We start from the raw sequence: 21,358 nt of genomic DNA on the forward strand, positions 1-21,358 counted from the left end.
TAATGAATCGCGTATCCGCATCTGATTATTCTTTAGCGCTTTCTCTTCGTTTGCTTTCGTTTCATCACTTCTTCGGCACTAGTCGAGATAAATAACATACGCGCTGCTCCAGCGGAGAACGACTCCCCACGTGAACGCACACCATCACCGTCGGATATGCGCGAAGTAAACAGAGAAACAACTCGAAAAGCTTTCTTTCACAAAACTTTCCTTCCGATTCTGCGTATAAAGCCTTGCTTAAGTGCTTTTCCTCCTGCTCGACCTACCGCTTCTCAACCGTGGCCGTTGTGATTTAATTCAACATTCCGAATTCTTCGACCACAGGTACCAACCGAAGGCAGGTTATCGGATTTCATTTTCCGTCCGCTTTTCCGATCACAATAATTAATCTTGCAATGTTTTCTTTTTCTAGAGTTAACTCCAGCTTTAGTTATCTGGCAGCTCTCAGCACCTCCATGGGGTGAAGTTCATAAAGAGGTGGATAACACTTTTTTTTTCTCCGCACACAAAAAATGTTTCAGCCAAGAATAGATCCCCTGTATGCATGCGAGCATTTTTTAGTTTTATCTATCCTAGGCTGTTAATATTTTGCCAATTGCCTGTCATCAAAAATTGGTGTCTTTCCATTTTTCGTCGGTCAATTTGTTTTTTTTTTTGAAAACATTTTGGCCTTTCTCATATAGAAAGGTTATGCAATCACTGTGAAACCCGACTTTTGAACTGAGGCCCGGATGGTCGAGTGGCATATACCATCCGACTCAGTTCATCGAGTACGCAAAATATCTGTATGTGTGTATGTATGTATGTAACATTTTTTTGCACTGACTTTTCTCGGAGATGGCAGAACCGATTTTCATAAACTTATATTCAAATGAAAGGTCTTGTAACCCCACACAAAGTTCCTGAACTTTATTTGAATCCGACTTCCGGTTTCGAAGTTACAGGGTGATATGTGCAAAGAAATAATGAATATAAGTCAGAGACGGCTGAACCGATTCTCACAAACTTAAATTCAAATAAAAGCTATAATTGGCCCATATAAAGTTCCTGTATTTTATTTCGATCCGACTTCCGGTTCCGGAATTACAGGGTGATTAGTGAAAAAATCGTATTTCAAACTACTTTCTCACTTTTCTTATTTCGATTTGTACAATCTTGAGGTCAAATAAAAGGTATTATAGTTCCAAAAGAAAACACCCAAATTTCATCCGGATCCGACATCCGGTTCCGCAGTTATACGGTAAAATATGTTAAAAATTTGATACAGTCACCTCAACAGGCGAAACAAAATACGTAAAAAATTTCTAAACTGGTCTCAAAACCGATATTCCCAATCTTAGAGTAAAATGAAAGATCTTATGGACGTGTCAAAAATTACTGCATATTTTCCGATACAACCAAAATTCAAACAATCCCTTGGTTTCTTTCAAAAATCGAAGAGAAACATTTTGAATAGAATACCACAGTATTAAATATGAGAAAGGCATCATTACACCACTAGGTGGATTCAAACAGGTTTTTTAACCTTTCGTCTACATCGTCTACACTTGGAAAAACTGTCTTGCGGGAGCTCAAATATTTTTTCTAAACAATTATCATTTCAAGTTTATGTTTTATCATTTATCATATTTTATATTGGATTCAATTATTGAATTCCTTTTTGTTGTGCGAAAATTAGAAAACTCGTGGATCAAATACTTTCAAATTGATACACTCATAGTAGGTCCAATCAGCTTTGGTACGAATAATGGCACCTTCGAGGAATACTTTGGACGAGATTTGTGAGCATTCTTCTGAAAACGACCTCCAAATTTTGTGCATTCATCGAACAAGCTGCTTCAAATTACAGATTGTTTCTAAAATTTATTTATTTGAGCCCAAACGTTTACAATTGAATTGACATCAAGCGATGGAGACGGCCTACCCGAAATCCCGACACCATTTTGCTCCTTCCACTAGCGACAGGTTTTGCTCCGATTCTTCGAGCCGTAGTTCTCCTGGAGAAACCGGTTGCCACTTTTCTATATTTAAAATTATTCGCGATCAAGTATATAGAAACTATTACTCAAGCGTTCACTATTTCGTTTTTTCGGTATTACCAAGATCGAATCGTCAGCATTTTTCACCTCTTCGAAACAGTTTGAACACTGTCTCGACTTTTGGATGTATTTCGCAATCAGTCGCTGTGGTCATTTTAGCATCTTTAAAGTATAAGCACAAAAAAACAGAGTGCCACGCAAGTTTTGGAAAATTTTGTTTGTAATAATATAGATTTTTGCAGAGATCGAATTGAAAATAATATTCAGCTGATTCATTTTGTCGTAGTTTGAAGGAGAATAATTGAGAAAAAGAAGTTCAACTGTACCGATCGCGAGTAATAACGACCACTAGGGTGGGACAAAATTTTGACTTCAGCTCCACCAACTTTTTCGTGTTCCTTTTGGGTCCCATAGGAACTATGCAAAATGTTGGCTAGATCGGAGGCACTATATATAGTATATATATTTTCGCGCCCGGAGATTAAAGTTTGTATGGGATTAAGTATGAGGAAACTGATTTTTTTCAAAAAAAATCTACAGGAGTACATAGGTTATTTTCATAGAAGATTTAACGAGGAAGAAAACCTTTAAGGACCGCAAACCATCCGACATTTGCAGAAAAAAGTTATTAAAAGGAAACCGACCCACACTTCGAAAAATCCTTAATATATCTAGCACCACTGGTGCTAGTGATCGTTATATGATTTGTTATATTTTTTTGTATCTTTACAGTGAGTTTTGGAACATGGTCTGTCACTTAAAAATAATTTTCATCCTAAGCTGGGTAACTATTGTAAAGACATCAAACAAGTCAGATCAACTGTTATTTCTTGATATTATTCAAATAATACATGCACTGATTTTTAGAGTCTATAGGGTGATCTCCAGCCAATTTTTTTTGTAAAGTTCTTATGGTATCCAAAAGGAACATTAAAAATTTATGGGAGCGAGAAACTAAAACCTTTTCATCTTTTTCACATACAACTTTGTCCCAGTCTAATGAACACGCTCTTATGTAATCGACTGTAAGTGTTTCAAAATCGTTCAAGTTATTGAATCTTTTATAGAATCTGTATGGAATCAAAATTCAATGTTTGAGAAAGTTAAAAATTGAAACTAGATATACTCAAATATTAGTGTAAAAGCAAGTTTTAAGTGAAATTCACTTAAATTTCGAGGAAACAAAGCTCTCCTATTTTCTGTACTAATTAGTCAAATTTCAATTGCATTATTCTTCTACTCATAAATGTTGAGTTATATTCAATGAGTGTGTATAATACTCTCAATAAAGAAGAAAAACAGAAACGGATTGCAATTGCGAAACAAACCTTTTTGAAAAACAATTGTTTTGATCTACTTATTAGTGTAATGATGACTTTCTCATATTACTCATATTTTCATAAATATAACTGTGATATTCATTAAAAAAGTCCATTGAATAGAAACAGGAAAGTTTGTTCGCGTGTAAAATTGCATGACTTACAAATCGAAATTATTTTGAGAAAAATTAGTTCACCTAGAAACTCGGGAACTTGAAGTCGGATCCGGGCATAATCCCTAAATTCCATGTACAACCGTTATACCTTTTCATTTAAAAAAAAATCGGTTAACAAGTATTTCCGGTACTTCCGGAATTGAATTCCGGGGATCGGTATATCCGATGCGAGTTTGTCATCAACTTACAACACCAGTGAGCTTGAGGAGTTTAATTACTATTTTGATAAATTAACTCTTCTTTACATGTTCTTCCATTAATGCAAACTATTAAATTAGTAATTCCAGAACCTGAAGCCGGATCCATATGAAATTTTGAACATTTCTGTTGGGCATTATTGTTCTTCATCTGAGCCTTAGTTTGTTAAAATCGATTCAGCTATTTCGAAGAAAAGTAAGTGCATATTCTTGTCGCATACACACACAGATCTGATCTGATTGGAGTGGTATATGGCACTCGACCCTTCGGGCTTTGTTTCAAATGTCGGATTTCACAGTAATTACGGTTATTATTACCATTACGGTAAAATTAAGCTTCCCACCATTAGACTTGAAACATTCTAGGAATGTGAGAAAATTAGTTGTCTTCAGTGGTTTTAACTATTTATACACAGTATAAAAGTAAAGTTCTAGTTCCATGTCCCAAGGCTCACTCGAATTGAACAGCACAATAAGTAAAATGTTGACCTGTTTTCTGCACAAGAAGCAAAGTTATCAACTCAGCTTTTAGTTCTTATTGAAACCCATTCGCTAGAATGAATTCGAACAATTTCAATGAGCAGGAGATATAGGCAACTCATCAATCGTAAGTTGATCGCATTGATAAGCTTGAATGTAATCTAGCAATCAGAAGTTGAACCGGATTTATTAAAAGCCCAAATCACAAATTACAATGCCGTTTTGTAGTAGATCAATATAGGTTGATGTATCAAAACTTGTTCTAGCAAATTGGATAACTCAAAGAGAACGGGACAAATATATAATCATGGAAATCGCAGAAGTGTTACAGAAATGCACTCATCGATCTCTATTGGCTTCAAATGCTTCTATTACACATCTGTAATATACGAGAGACTGGATGTGTCGTAGAATCTCCGAACTATAAACCGTTGGAAACCTGGTTTTACAATAATACGGAAATTTTTTTTTCAATTCGTCTGAAACCATGTAAAATGTTTTGTTAGTGGTAATATAGAATTTTTCACATTCATTCGATATCAATGCTAGTAATGTTTTTTCGACGAGAAAAAATTATCCGACCTCATCATAACTTTACACGAAATTTTTCTCAGTAGATCTGAGAAATGTTCCTGAAAACAACTGGGATCATCAATTCCCCCGTTGATGAGACACTCTAACTGCCGGTTCGAATTCTTTATAGTTAGGGATTTTGGGATCTAATATAGCTATCAGCTTTGATCTAAATTATCTTCTCTCCGTTTCCATCACATTCCTCATTTTCTCGCACCGACCGTCGTATCATCACATTCTGGAGGGGTTCTGGTTTTGAGAAACGTTCCCCCATCCGCACGGAAGAAAGAGAAGCGGTGCAATGCTCAGATAAACTGTGTTAACATTCTCGACAGAACCTGTTATGCCCTCGCAGAACCGGAGAGCCGGGACTTTGCAGTGACCTACTGTCGGTCGGAGTTGGCAGCCACGTGCTGCGTAAGGTGAGACGGTGTCGGTTGGAAATCACGCATACAAACACACCTGCTCTCAGTAGTGAATCTACGCATTTCCTTTAACATGTGCATGATGCTGGCCGGAACGGTAGTTGAAATTGTGGGTCATAGCTTCTATTTGTGGAGTGTTTTTGGGATGAGGTCAGCTGGTTTTGGTGGAGGAACCTCAATTCAGGCTCACGCATTCAGTGTATTTACTGAGATGGATCAATGCGAATCGTTTCTGGGGTACAACATGAGAAGACATTGTGTTGAGCAAAACTTAGAAGCGATGTGGGTCTTGAAAGTAATTGATTGATAGCTATAATGTTGTATCCTCTTCGAAACATTGAGTACGGCCTGTACAAGGTTGATTCATGTGCTCATAATAACGACATTGCGTAAGATTATGATTTAAGGTTAGAGTATAAATCGCAATATGTTGGAAATATGACTGCAGGGTTACACAATTTGCTCGAATACTTATCATCAAAATCAGTTACAACCTTTGAAAAAAGTATACATTTTATATATTTTTTCATTATTTATTTATTTTCAGTTGCTTTCATGTTCTATGTTATGAATATGAGTAAAAGCCAGTTTGAAATTTACCCCGTAAGCGGGTGAGAATCCCACATTTTTTAAAACTCGATTCAGTTCTGAATGATCAATTTACTCGCAATTTCGTAAAAGTACTAGGTGGGGTTAAAGTAACCTCCTTGAATATGAAAAAAAAATCCATAGTTTTTAAAATTGTATTCTTTGTAACCACTCACTTATTCCAGCGATTGTCTCATTTATTTTTGTCCTGTCCGAAAATTATTTTTTCCCAAACGATCTGCATAGTACTCTTCTGTGGCGTTGATGATCATAAGAGCAGAGCTTTTGTTATTGATGAGCCATCTTTTTGGTGTGGGAACAAATAACAGCCCGCAGGAGCCAAATCGGGCGATTAAGGTTAAATGTTAAATCGTTGATTTTTACTATTGTGGCGTTGTTATAACATTCTATGTTCGCTTTACTCAGCGACTTCGGTCTTGAATAATTCGACCTTTATTAATAAGCAGTTATACTGGCTATTGATGAATTTTCTTTCTAGGGGGTAATCTACGTTTCCGAAATGCGCTCGCGTTAATGTTTTTGATCAGAAGTTAGCATGCACGGCATCCAGCGGCAAATATGTAATATGACGTGTTCGGTCAGTATTAAAACTCGTGATATCTGCTAGCTCTGGCAGCATCCTATGCCTTGTGTGTGTGTGTGGAGTTGCGACAAAAAAGGACGACAAAATATTGCTGATTGCTGTCAAAGCTGAACTTTTGACACAGTTTATTAACCAAAATTTTTTTTGCTCAATCATGGTTCCCGAAAAAAAATTGAGTCAACGAAAAAAATAGTTTTTCTATGGAGCTTTCTTCAATATCTGTAAAACTGGTAACCCTGCTTACAATTTTGACAACGAGCAAAAAAGAAACAAAGAAAAAAAAGTAGGTGGGTAATGTCACAGACATAACTGGAGGACGTGAATACGAATAAAACCGACATGTTTCTTTCTCACTTCCGGATACAATTAAATAACACGGAACAAATACAGTTTTGTAGATTTAGATACTAGTAGAAATAAACTTCTCAAAATCCTTCGGAAATATTTTAGTGGTTCTAAGAAACCGCTTTGAGTAATTTCAAGAACTTATATACAAACCTGGGGCACGTTCCGAATTCTGCTGCAAGTTTTCGGAATCTAGATCAAAAACTCAGGTCATAAATTTACTTCTAGAAGTAAGGAAGTGAAATTATTTTTGGAATTTTCCAAATTGCGTTGAAGAACTAAATTCTGAACTTGAATTCCAAGTCTTAATATAGGAACTGAATTCAGTTCCAGAAATCATGTTCACAATTTAGTTCCAACATGTAAGTTCTGAATTCTGGAAATGAATGCTGAAACTGAATTGATGAATTAAATTCTAAAACTTAATTCAGAAATTAAACTCTGGTTTTGAATTCAGTTTCCAAATGAAGGTTCGGTGTTCAGTTTAGTTTCAGAATCCAGATCTAAAATTCATATCCTGAATTTTGTTCATGAATTCTGAAAAATTCTAAATCATATCTCTGGATTTGAATCCCTGAATAAGGAACTAAATTTGAAACCATTTTCAAAATCCAGAAATAGTATTCAGTTCTAGAGACAGAGTTTTAAATTCTGAACCTGTAATCTAGAACTAAATTTTGAAATAGAAGTATGACACTAAATTCGGAACTTGAAATTAATTTCAGAAATAAAATGGACTAGAATCTAGGTTCTGAGATTGTTTCTTGAATTTAACTAAAAATTCAGTTCTCTGCTACTGCTAGCCAAAACGTCCGAATGCGAAGAAGAGCACGTCCTGAGCATTTGAGGTTTGTACCACCTCAATATTACTGATGTTGATGGAAGAACCTCAGCACGATATCCAGTTCCGTCTAAGGTACTAGAAAAAATGAACAATACTCGGTCAAGATTTCCTGATTATATTTCTGATAGCATGGAGAAAAAAATATGTTGTTGCGTTAAGTATAACAAGAGATATTCACGATCAAAAATTTATCACTCTTTCAGAGGGTAAATTTTGAAAAGGCGCCCCATAGTAAAGTAAGTCGTATTCACGACAAAAAAACACAACCATATGATTGTGTTGTCGTTATAGACGTCAGAGTTCTGTCAGTACAGAGCAGTTGCAGTTATGATCACACTTCTGATCCAGCGCACTTTCATACTGTGGAGTTCGATTTGGTGTGAACTGTGCAATAAGAACTCATACTACAATATCATTACCGAAAGCTTTTAAAAATAGTAACAATTTTTACGTTAGTATAATTCATTCCAAGGGAAACGTTGTTGTTAGTAATATCAATTACTTTTCTCCAAACAAAATCACGTGGAGCAACTTGAACACGTATTTACCTCTAGAAACTATGCTCGATTTCTCATGCACAACTTTTGAACCTTTTATGACTTTGAATGTGGGTAGGGTTAGTTAATCAAATCAAAAGAAAGTAGTGAAAGAATGCGCTCCTGGATTATTATCCCTACAGTTTGTCCTCTTAATTTTCTTCTTCACTTTGTAACATATGAAGATCTCATTACATGAATTATTGCTAAAAAGTATAACAGATTAACGATAATGCATGCTTAAATTAATCTAACAGAACTGTAAAAAGAATAAAATACAGAATGTGTTAAATTACTTTTCATCTAAAATTTCAGAGAAAATGGACAAGCATCGCTAAAAAAAATATTATAGAATATCAAAAATTACTTTTTGATCGGTTAGTGGAACTTTATTAGAAAAGAATACCTATTTAATTTCAGCATATTAAAAAATTTTTGTTGTACTATTCGCAACCTTCATCCGTGTATCAGTTCTAGACAGATGAAGGTGGCAAATAGCATTCCGAAATACTCATGACACTAGTGTCGAAATAGTAAAGATGTTTTAATAAAGTGGAATTAAATGGAATTTATTTTCTTTCAAAGCGATCCAAAATATCGATTATATGGCAAGCAAGGATGGCTTTTATCGTATCAAAGAACGCAACTGCAACTCTTCACACGATTGAATCAGTGCCATCAAAGAGAGACGAATATCATCGCAACAACAAAAACCCGGCATGGCTCATTTAACATAGAATAGACACCAGTGCGAGAGCGAATTTCTCTCGATGACATTTCTGAGAATCAAAGATTAGCACGCTGCTGTGGGGATCCTCTCTGAAGCAACTAACGGTCGCTTATTCTCGTTTCGCGATCCGATTCTATACAGGCAGTTGATAATTGCGATAGAATCATTTTACTATTGCCACTTATTCTAACTTTGTGCATATAACCTTTGTATAAGTTGTGTCTATGAAAATGTCAGTGAATGCTCCACACAAGGGTTTTGAAATATTGCAACCTAGTATGAGAATCATCAAGTTGAATCATCGATTCGATTTTCTGCGATGATTGTCAACTTGCGATTCTCTCTTGGGAAATTCCACACAGCAACGATCATTATCAGACTGTAAATTTTTTTTAAGCGCCTGAAATACTCAGAGTATGAAGTGGAGCGAAGAAATGTAGCAAAATTCTCTCACGGTTCATGCATTGAGAAACTCGAGTTCTTGTAGCATCTTCTACCGGATTGAAAATGTTGTATACATGTAGATAGCAATGTAGCAGCTTCTGTCAAATTTTCGGCAATCACCAACACTGATGGCAAGTTAACAACTTTTGATGCACATTTTTTCACAAATGTAATTGAGAATTTATTAATAAACCGAACATACATATGAATGAATATAGCTCTTTGTTAAAAAAAACCTTATCTTGCATCAAAACAATAAGGATTATTTTCAGTTTTTCAAAGATAATCAAGAGTAGGACTTACTCGAATGATACAGCGGAGTATTAGATCTCGATACTGAAGACATGCATATAACTAATGTACAAAAGGTAGTTACTATTTTTTCTGAATTCCTCTTTTTGAAAATTGTAGACTAGAGTTATAGAAATTGTAAATCATAGGCCCATTATTCTTGACGTTTTACTTTAATATAGAGCGGCGCTTTAAAATGTTTCGTTGTATCAATTGTTTGTCGAAACAATCAATTCTAGATGTCAATTAAATGCTGTATTCCAAACAATATTCTGAACTTTCTTTTGTCTACAATTTTGTCAATGAGTAAAAATTAATGAAATTGTATTGCCAAACTAGTTTAGCGTGTATTGTTCACAAGAGCTTAAATTCATCAAAATCCGTGAAGTGGTTATCGAGTTGGCTTTCCAAGCAAGAAGTGCTTCGACAAAAAATTATGGGTGCGATCGTGGAAATTCCAGGTTCCAGTTTCACAGCTGGTTCGCGAAACAGTTTGGAATCAACAATTCGATCTTGTGATAAAATCGTTCAAGGAAACCCAGACGATTCAGTAGTGATCTGGCAGTGTAAGAAAAGCGAAGAAATGCAACTCCGTGAACCGAAGGAAGGCGAGGAATTACTTCAAGCGTTATCTGAACCTTTTGATTCGGGTCGCTACTAAAAAGGTAAGTTCTTTTGTCTGATTTGTGCAACATACAATGAAGCATTAGGGATGGCGCCTATCCAAACCCATGAACAGAATACGGTAACTGAATCCTGCGGCAAGGAACTGTACCGCGAATAGCCGAGGGTTCGAAAGCTGTACAATACGATTCTTGCTGAAAATTTGAACTGCATAATCATGGACGACGAAACCTACGTGAAACTCGATTACAAATCCTTGCCGGGACCACAATATTATACGGTCCGAGAAGGGCAAGTGTTAAACCAGTCCGAGACATCGATTGAAGTCGAAAAATTTGGTAAGAAAGCTAAGGTCTGGCAAGCAATTTGTAGCTGCGGTAAAATTTCGAAACCCTCCATCACCACTGCTTCAGTGAACAGCGAAATATACATCAAGGAATGTTTACAAAAACGACTTCCACCCATGATTCGAAGCCACAAGGATCCTGTTGTCTTCTGGCTAGATCTTGCTTCTTGCCACTACTCGAAATCAACGGTAGAATGGTATACTACCAAAAATGTCACTTTCGTCCCAAAAGACATGAATCCACCAAATTGCCCACAACTTCGACCAATTGAGAAATTTTGGGCATTAACGAAGGTACATCTAAGGAAACCTGCCTCGGCAGCCGAAACCATTCAACAGTTCGAAAAAGATTGGAAAAAGTGTCAAAACTTGTCGCCAAGAAGTCTGTACGGAATTTAATGAGGAACGTTCGCAAGAAGGTGCGCCCGATAGCTCCTCGAGAATCCGCTACCGCTACATTACATAATGATACTATTCTAGTTTTAAGTTAGTCGTAATTAAGATTAGTAAATACCCTTGGCATCTTAGAGCTTAAGCAGTGTGCCTTAAAATTATATTATAATATTGAATAAAAAAAAAAAAAAAAAAAGGTGCGCCAGCTAGTCTACAATGGCTAAGTAGCAAATGTTGAGAATAATATTCTGTTGTTGTAGTCTAATATTATCAGTATATCGAATAAAATTTGAATATCTAACACTTATTTATTTACAGCGAACTCTGGGACAGTCTTTAGCACAGGTCATGTAATACTTCTGTACATTTACGAGTCGGCTACGAGGTCTGTTGAAATAGCTAGATTGCTTTTCATTAACACTATTTTGTTCTATTTTAAAAGTTGAATGAACATTTTATGATTGTCTTGATGTTGGAGATGATTCAATTATTAGTACTTGGACATTATTAGTACTTGGACTAAACTGGTACATGGGTACTGAAACTGCAAAATTTAATTATCGCAAAACAAAAGATTCTCATTAAACTCCATAAATGCATTTGTTTTAAATAAACATTAGTTGTGTGAATATGCCAACATTTTCTATAATTACCCTTTCCCGTTACGTTTTGTTCGTCAAATATTGGCGAATATCAATTCAGCAAGAAACCGAATAAACATAGCGGAAGCCCTTAAAAGTTGTTTTTCTCAGCGAATCAAAAATTATCCTGTAGGTTACTGTCCCATTGGAATAGTTTGAAAGATAGGAATTTTTAATCAAACCGTTCCTCCAAGAGAACAATCGTCATTGTTGGTGAATCATTTGCATTACTGTGAGCCCAAGATGTTTCATATTTTTCCTTATTTCGCACCACAGTTATCGCTGACACTAAATCTTCGCAACGCCAGCAAGTCAACTCAACTGACATTTCGTTTCGGTACAGTATGAAGTGTGTGATATAGTGCGCTACTGTTGTTGGCTTGTCTTCTTAAATTAAAAATTTAATTTCTTTCCTGAGAGCCGCAGCTTCATTATGACGATAGCGTTGTGCTTTTTTGTTTCCTCTACCTAAGCCTCACCCGATTCCGCATAACTCGCGGCTTCATCGGTGAGTTCATCAACAGCGGCGGCTCGTGTGGATCTTTATTGGAAAATTTATCAGCAAATGAGATTTAATAATGAGAAGCTTTCATCGCTCGAAGACCAAATAATAATAAGCAGACGATGATGTGGAAAATATAGAGCCGCCATCGAATGGAATCCGGAATTGCAACTGAATTGCAATTTAGAAGAGTTTCACTTTCCATTGAAGTGAATAGGAAGAATTTTTTCGATGCCAATACATTTCTTGCGTTTTCGATGGAACGGTAGGTGGAAAAATTGAAAAATTGCTGGCCAATTACTGAACAGGAGTGAGCCGCCGCCGATGCGGTTGAAATTATCGGCTGATTGTGAGGCGCTAGATGACCTGTAGGTTTATTTAGTTTATTTAGTTTATTTAGTAGGAATTTAGTTTGTTGAAGTATTGTCAAAAAAAAGTCAAACATTTTGGCTTACCTTGTATTCCTGAAGCAGGTTGTTCCATTTTTTAATGATTTTTGAAATCGGTAAAGGCACACTGAGTTCTCGTTCGACGACTCTGTAAAATTGAAAAAAGACAGAAAATGCTTACGTGGTCGGTAGAAATTATATGAAAACTTTGTTTAGTAATTGTGTTATATGTGTTGAAATGTGAGATTAGTTTGAAATCTTGCATGTGTGGAGAAATGGAACTGCGATCTTGAGACTAGACCCTCAATTCGTTTGTCTTTTAGATAGGTACGAAAATCATGGTCAATTCTATAATATTTTCCTTTATATAACCTATTGTATTGACTTGAATCATTTGCGAAACAATAAACCGCAAACACAAAAAGAATTTTTCTATATATCCTAAGCAGCAAGAAGATTGTCTTTTCAATAAATAATAGGTGCATTAAAAATTGCCTGTAATTTAAGTATATGAAGAACATCGGAAGCTATTCTAGAAATATACCTCAAATTAGACCTTCCTGAATACATTTACTCATTAGGATGGCAAAAATGTTCATTTCGAATTTTCTAAAGGGACCGTTCATAAACCACGTAGACCAAAATCTGGTACTTTATAAAAATTATTTCAAATATAGTTCAAAAGGTCTCTATAAAGAATGGAGCACGAAATTCGCTTTAGCAAACCAGAATAATAATCTGCAATAAAAAACATGCCTGCAGCATACCTTATGATAAAAAAAGAATCGGAATTTTATTTCAAAATTCCCGCGCTTGTCCAATCGGTAAACTTTTATTCTCTCAACGTTGGCAACACTTTTATACACATTCTGTCAAATTTTGATGCATATCGTACGATTAGTTTTTGTTTGGCGTCTATACAAAGAAGTTGAAAAATTTTCGTGCATCAAATTTTGTGTTGCAAATGGATTTAAGTGTTCCGAAACGTTGAAAATGTTAGAAAAGGCCTTTGGTGAATCGTGTCTAGGAAAAAACAGGCATTCGAGTGGTATAAACGCTTCAAAGGTGGTCGTACAAGCTTGGATCATGATGAGATCCCTGGCCGCCCAACAAAATCTGTTACTGAAGAAAACATTGAATCGGCGAAGCAAATCGTGTTGCAAAATTGTTCTGTGCCGATTAGAGAGATTGCTGTGTTGTTGAGCATCTCTTATGGATCAGCCGAACACATTTTAACTGATGTTTTGGGATTGAAACGCGTCGCTTCTCGGCTGGTGCCAAAAAAGCTGTATTTCATTAAAAAACACAGCGTTGGTTGTGTCATAGTTTTTGGCCAAAAACTCAACCAATATCATCAACCAAGCACCGTACTCTCCAGATATGGCCCCGTGTGACTTTTTCCTCTTCCCCAGACTCAAATTGCCATTGCGGGGAACGTGTTTTGAGACCATAGAGACCATAAAAGAGAATTCGCTGCGTGAACTAAAGGCCATACCTTTGGCGGCCTATAAAATTTGTATGGAAAATTGGATCAAGCGTTGGCATGCAGGAGGAGATTACTTTGAAGGCGATAATAAAGAGATTTATTAAAAACTGAAATTTTGCGTTTTTTTAATAAAATTCCGGTTTTTTTTATCATAAGGTAAGTTTTTTGTCATTTTTCAGAGATGGATAAAATTAAACAAAACAGATTTCTGGAATATTATATGAACTATAAATACGCCACAATTGTCTGTTTGTTTCTAAATTTACAGTTTAGAATATTTTAGTATGCAAATTTTAATAATCCGAAGAGTAGCTTTTCTAAAAATGATAGTGTATGTCTCTCAACAAGTCTTGAGTCTTGAAAAAAATGTTGTCTATTAGATTCGATTTTTTTTCTACAACTATTCCAAACAAAATATGCATAAAAATACCTCGAAACAAGTTATGATTAAAGAACTGGTTTTAAGCAGGTTGTCATAATTCAATAATTAAACCTAACTGTGAAAAGGCTTAAAAAACGTTCCATCGAGTTCCACTTCGTTCCAGTATTAGAAAAATCTTTTCCTATAAGTGTTATAAAAGTAGGGCACATCAAGTAGAGTATTTCGCTTCGGTGTTAGATTTTAATTATTAGGTCAGGAAAGAATAAACCTATACACTACCTTCAACAAAAATACACTGGAGTCTTTTTTTAAGCGGTTTTTTTAATGCGGTTTTTTTTAAAGCGGCTTTTTCACGTGCGTTTCCAAAGTTACGCGGTTTTTTTACGCGGATTTCCCAAGTTACGCGGTTTCATATTTTGTCTTAGAAACGTCGAGATCTGGTGTACTACTACTAAGACATTTGGCATAAATTTTTTTTTCAATTTTGCGATTTTTTCTACAAGATTTCCGAAGTTAAGCGGTCTAAAATTCTCTGTCTCGAAGTCGAATTTTTCAAACAAAATTTTTTTTTGGGATTTCACTAGATCTTGACGTTTTATGCATTTCTAAGACATTTGGCATAAAAAAAAATATTTTCTTCAGTTTTGCAGTTTTTTACGCGGATTTCCGAAGTTACGCGTTTTTTTGCACGGTACGTTTCCCCCGCGTAAAAAGAGACCTCAGTGTATGGGATTTTATATATTCTAAAATTATTTCGAACAAAATTTTCATAAAAAAATAACTCGGAACAAGTTATGATTAAAAAACTGGATTTAAGGGGGTTGGTTATGAAAAATGCTCTGTATATTCTAAACAATGCGACCTAGACTTTTGGTATTTTCGACATAGTAAATTATTTGAATAGTTCTAGAACTTGGTCGAAGAAACCATTCTTCTATCTCTTCAGGAATAAAAATTATGATTATATTTTTTGTCAAAGTAGGCCATGAATATTTAGTAATAGGGTCGTCAAATGGTGAGATAACTAAGTCCTAACAAGTTCCTATCTCATGCCTTCCCGTGCGTTGCCAACGTTGAGAAAATAAAAATTTACCGATTGGACAAGCGCGGGAATTTTAAAATGAAAATTCCGGTTCTTTTTTGATCATAAGTAAATTGTATGAAGGAAAAAGATTTTATGAAATAATAAGTGAAATCAAAAACTATCTACTTTTAATATATATTTATAAACATCCGCTTATTTCCAGGTAGAGGCGCTAGAAACAATTGTGTTTTGCCGTGATGTTCATTTTACGCTTATTTTGTGTACTGAATTGAAATGAACATCTATGAAACACCTCTTTTAACAACATTAGCTTTTGTGATATTAATTTCATACAATAACAAAAAAAATCTTTCAGTTCGGTTTCACATATCATCCAAGTCAGTCGATAAACCAAAACCGCTTACGTTCGGGACAGAAGAAACCAAGCACAGTATTGTGTAGTAAACAATAGAACGATCTCGAAATGAGTGAACCAAACGAACAAAAGCTACCGCCGCACAGTGGATCGAATCAATAAAAACGTGGACATAAATCAATAGCTGCCAAACCGTTCTTTTAATGTATATAGTTGCTTTGAAGAAAATATTTACAAATATATACCGCGTAATTTGATCATATCATTAATTGTTCATGGCCTACTTTGACAAAAAATGTAACCATAACTTTTTTATCTGAAGAGATAGAATTTTTTTTTCTTCTACAAAGTTTTAGAACTATTAAAAATAATTTACTTTGTCAAATATACCAAAAGTCTAGGTCGCACCGTTTCGGATATACAAAGCGTTTTTATGGCAACCCCCTTAAAATCAGTTTTTTATTCATAAATTGTTTCGAGTTATTTTGTTATGCATACTTTGTTTGGAATAATTGTAGAATTTATAAAATCGCATATTTTTGTTGAAGATAGTGCATAGGTTTGTTCTTTCCTGGCAAAGTTATGCAACATTTTACCTTTTTTTTACCTAGGATAAAACCTTGCACCGAAGCGAAATATGCAACTTTATGCAGCTGATTTTTACAAAATTTGTAGGAAAAGATGTGCCTAATATCATAAAAAAAATCTAAGTGGAACTCGGTGGAACTTTTTTTTAGGTCTTTTCAAGGTTAGTTTTAATTACTGAATTATGGCAACCCCCTTAAAACTAGTTTTCTAGTCATAACTTGTTTCGTGTTATTTTTTTATACATACTTCGTTTGGAATAATTGTTGAAAATATAGAATTTCATAATTTTGTAGAAGCTAATGCATAAGTTTATTCTTTTCTGGAAAATTTATGCCTAATTTTACCTTTTTTTACCTAGGAAACCTTGTGCCGAAAGCAACTTAATGCAGCAAATGTACCTTATCCAATTTATTTTCCAATGAGTATATCTTGAGTACTCTTCGTGTGACTCATTTTCACTATGGTCATGCTGAAACCATGAATGATTAAGAAACATAGGGGGCACAGTGGTCCAAAACTGGAAAAAGACGGTCACAAGTCTGTACAGACTTTCACTGATTTTTAAGAGCTAACGTGACTTCGAAGAAGTTTTACAAAATTATATAACGCTTCTTTTGAAAGTAGCACCTTAATTTTTGTTAAGGAGGTAGCACCGATTTCGAAAAAAAATAATTTTGTTTTTGACGAAATTTTTTTTTCTATCTCATTTCAAAGAAAAAAACATTTCAAGTATTTTTGCTGAAGATATGAATAATGTAAAAAAAATATTTTTTGAGATATTCGCTTTATTATAAAAACAGTTTTTTTGATTTACCTACGTAGAATTTATCTCTATTACCTACACGGAACGCCCGAAATTAGCTCTGCGCCTAATTCGTATTACTGTTTTTGAATTAGTTGATTTTAACAACAAAATTTCCAAAATAACTATAAAATTAGTTAAAATTTAGAATTTACTGTGCTGAAAAAAACTCTTATTTTTAGAGAATGTGTTTAGTTGGCGAATATTCTGGACACAAACCAGTAATATTTCAATCCAACACGAAATTCTCATTGACAACTAATTTCGTTATTAAAATCAGAAACTTTGATTCTATTTATCTATCACCGTCATTACTGAAGGACAGCAGTGTCAAAGCAAAACAATCCATTCAAAAGCTAAAATGGACAGTCTTGTTGAAACTGCTCGCAAATTGTTTAGATGTTTTTCGCATGTGTTACGATATATCCCTAAATAAATTTCTAAACCGATATGTAAAAATGACGTAAACTGTTAGTGGAAAGTGTATTTATTCAGTATTGTGCGCAGTTGAAGCGATTATGGGTAATAATGTTTTTACGCGAAACAGTGAAGTGAGTTTCGAATGTTGCACTCTAATTGTACACGTCAAATGATGTTTTTTTGTATCTTCTCATTCCGGGCTACGCCTTCCGGTGTACTACTTGTATTCGGTTTTTGTTTTCCGAGTGCTCAAAGTTTTCAGTGAAAATGAAGAAAACAGTGATTTAGAAGAAAAAAATTCAAAAAGATGTTTATGTTTCGTTTATGTCTTTTTCTCCAATACAACATCGTATTTATACCTGCCAATATAGAAAAGACAACCGCGTCAGAAATTTTTTCGGCAGTACTGTGCCATCTAGTGGCTAGTAGTCATTACGGTGTTACCGCTTCGGTGACAGGGCGCCACATAGCTGCAGATTGCAGAAGCCAATTCAACCATTCATATTGGTTGAAAACAACATTTTATTTCTTTAATTCAACTAAAAAATTAGTTGAATGGAAATGAAATGTGCCTTAGCTAAGAAATGACAGTACGTTTAATTTGTGAATTCAACTAAAAAAAATAGTCATTTCAACAAATATTTTATTATTATTAAGGGAATGAGAATAAAAAATCTAAATTAGCAAAAGTAAGATTTTTTTAGTTGTCTCAAAAAATAACTAACTAAAATCAGCAAATCAACTAAATTTTTCGCGAAAATGCTGATTTCGGTCGTTCCGTGTAAGTATCTACTACAAAGTTAGCATTCAAATGAGTAACTTTTCCCAATACTTTTCACAACCTAATCAATCAACTAGGTAGTTAATGTTACCTAATAAATCATTACAATATGTCACTTAGTCAATCAATCAGTATCAGTCACGCTATCATCCGAGTTTTCCGTATCGCTAATTTCTTGTTCTGTTGTAAATTCGAGCATATCAATTGCTTCCAGTGACAATTTCTTTCTAGTTTTGATAGGTTAGTAATAAATATTCGAAATCAGTGGGTCAGACGCTACTAGGAGTCTACAAAAAACATCTGTCAACGTTTTTTCACGGCTGTTTTTCTTCGTGCCCAAGTTTGGATTTATTTTATTTGTTTATTAATTTTTAACTTTTTTCAATCAATAAACTATAAAGGTTGTTTTATGGAATCGCTTATTTGAAACCTAAGAAAAAACCGTACATTCATGCCTTGGACGAATTTTTGTATCTTTGTTATATTTTACAGGCTGTTGAAAAAAGGCTTTGTGTGAAATACCCCATGGATTATTACTATACATGCTATGCACGTATGCAAATATATGAAAGATATTTCCATCCTATTTCCGACTACCAGTCTGGACGCGCGTAAACACGCATAAACAAGTTCATGCTTGCACGCGCAACTTAAGCAAATTGTTGCGATTTTTATTTTGTTATTTTCTACAATTGACAATATTAGAATAAATCTAAGTGGAACTAGATGCAATTTTAGGCCTTTTCAAATTTAGTTTTAATTATTGAAAATCCGAAAAATTATCAAAACTTCAACACATATTTAAAAAATGGAAAAATGTTTTCTAGACAAAATATGATAAAGTATTGTTAAAGTACAAACCTTTACGAAGAGATTTCATGTTTAAACGTGTAAATAAATTGAGTTATCGCGAAGCAACACGATTTTTGAGACGAGATGTTGATCGGGCGACGCCCACTGCAAAAGTGAGTTACAGAAATAGCAGACACGTGACGCCCTCTGTTTCTTAATCATTCATGGTTTCAGCATGACCATAGTGAAAATGAGTCACACGAAGAGTACCCAAGATATACTCATTGGAAAATAAATTGGATAAGGTACATGTTCTCCTATAAGTATTATTAAAGTTTGCTGCATTAAGTTGCATATTTCGCTTCGGCACAAGGTTTCCTAGGTAAAAAAAAGGTAAAATTAGGCATAAATTTTCCAGAAAAGAATAAACTTATGCATTAGCTTCTACAAAATTATGAAATTCTATATTTTCTACAATTATTCCAAACGAAGTATGCATAAAAAAATAACACGAAACAAGTTATGACTAGAAAACTAGTTTTAAGGGGGTTGCCATAATTCAGTAATTAAAACTAACCTTGAAAAGACCTAAAAAAAAAGTTCCACCGAGTTCCACTTAGATTTTTTTATGATATTAGGCACATCTTTTCCTACAAATTTTGTAAAAATCAGCTGCATAAAGTTGCATATTTCGCTTCGGTGCAAGGTTTTATCCTAGGTTAAAAAAGGTAAAATGTAGCATAACTTTGCCAGGAAAAAACAAACCTATGCACTATCTTCAACAAAAATATGCGATTTTATAAATTCTACAATTATTCCAAACAAAGTATGCATAACAAAATAACTCGAAACAATTTATGAATAAAAAACTGATTTTAAGGGGGTTGCCATAAAAACGCTTTGTATATCCGAAACGGTGCGACCTAGACTTTTGGTACATTTGACAAAGTAAATTATTTTTAATAGTTCTAAAACTTTGTAGAAGAAAAAAATTTTCTATCTCTTCAGATAAAAAAGTTATGGTTACATTTTTTGTCAAAGTAGGCCATGAACAATTAATGATATGATCAAATTACGCGGTATATATTTGTAAATATTTTCTTCAAAGCAACTATATGCATTAAAAGAACGGTTTGGCAGCTATTGATTTATTGTCACGTTTTTATTGATTCGAACCACTGTGCGCCGGTACGAAAGAATACAATTATTGTTGACTTTAGACAGTGCAAAATTCGACCTTCGATACGAGAATTTGAAGGTTTGCTTAATGAGCTAATGCATCTTGAAATTAAACGTGTGCATTTACTTCAATGCAATAAGACCAATAATGTTGTTTATATCCAGTTCTATAAAGAGTTGAATGCAATTCAATTCGCTAAAGACAATAATAATGTGCACTATATGGAGTATGAAAATATCAAGTACAACATTCCAGTATATATGGAAGATAGTGCTATAGAAGTGCGTGTGCACGATCTTCCCTCCAGCGTCATCGATCCTCATATTCGCAAAACTATGTCACAATACGGAGAGATTCTCTCTATCGAAAAAGAAAAGTGGAAGAATTTTTTCCCCGATATTCTAAATGGCGTACGTTTGTTACGCATGCGCTTGAGGAGGCCTATACCTTCTTATGTGACATTCGGTCAGGATACAAGAATTCCGTGCAAATCACTTGTTACCTATGACAATCAGATGGCCACATGTCAATATTGCCAATAAGCTGTACACTACGGTAAGCCATGTGATAAACCGGACAAGGAGACAACTATACCAAAGGACAACGGTGCTTCCTTCACACCAACCCCAAGCAACCCCAGTACACCTGTGCCAGTCACCAACAACAGTAAAGCATCCCCTTCAACGAAACCACGGCAATGGATGACGAGACGAACCACGAACAAACTGCCCCTCAATCCTCGCAGGAGGAAAATGGAAGCTCCTCTCCCCCTAGAAAAAGGGTGACAACGAGATCCAATACAAAAAAAAAATCTAAAAACTCAGCTAAATCGGCCACGTAAAGCTTGTACGCAAATAGGCCTGAATAAAATATCTTTTAAATGAAAAATAAAAAAAAATCTTTCCATTTTTCGATTACTGATGACTCGGCAATTCATGATTCCATCCTGATAACTTTTGCCGAGCTGACAGCAAAATTTTGGCTCAAAAGTTCGGCAATAATTGACAGTTATTTGTTAATTTTGGATTGCCAAGATTCTTA

The 21,358-nt window shown here is 34.7% G+C and overlaps 1 protein-coding gene across 3 annotated transcripts in view; it reads right to left on the reverse strand.

Annotated features, from left to right (window-relative positions):
* Positions 1-21,358, reverse strand: part of LOC131440470 (putative uncharacterized protein DDB_G0292292) — a 153,593-nt gene that overhangs the window by 45,122 nt on the left and 87,113 nt on the right. For all 3 annotated transcript variants that reach the window (XM_058611772.1, XM_058611773.1, XM_058611774.1), the window contains exon 4: positions 12,553-12,634. In XM_058611772.1, coding sequence (XP_058467755.1) covers positions 12,553-12,634 — 82 coding nt within the window. The remainder of the gene's footprint in view (positions 1-12,552; positions 12,635-21,358) is intronic.

Source organism: Malaya genurostris, chromosome 1, assembly GCF_030247185.1.
Source record: "Malaya genurostris strain Urasoe2022 chromosome 1, Malgen_1.1, whole genome shotgun sequence".
NCBI classification, from domain to species: Eukaryota; Metazoa; Arthropoda; class Insecta; order Diptera; family Culicidae; genus Malaya; species Malaya genurostris.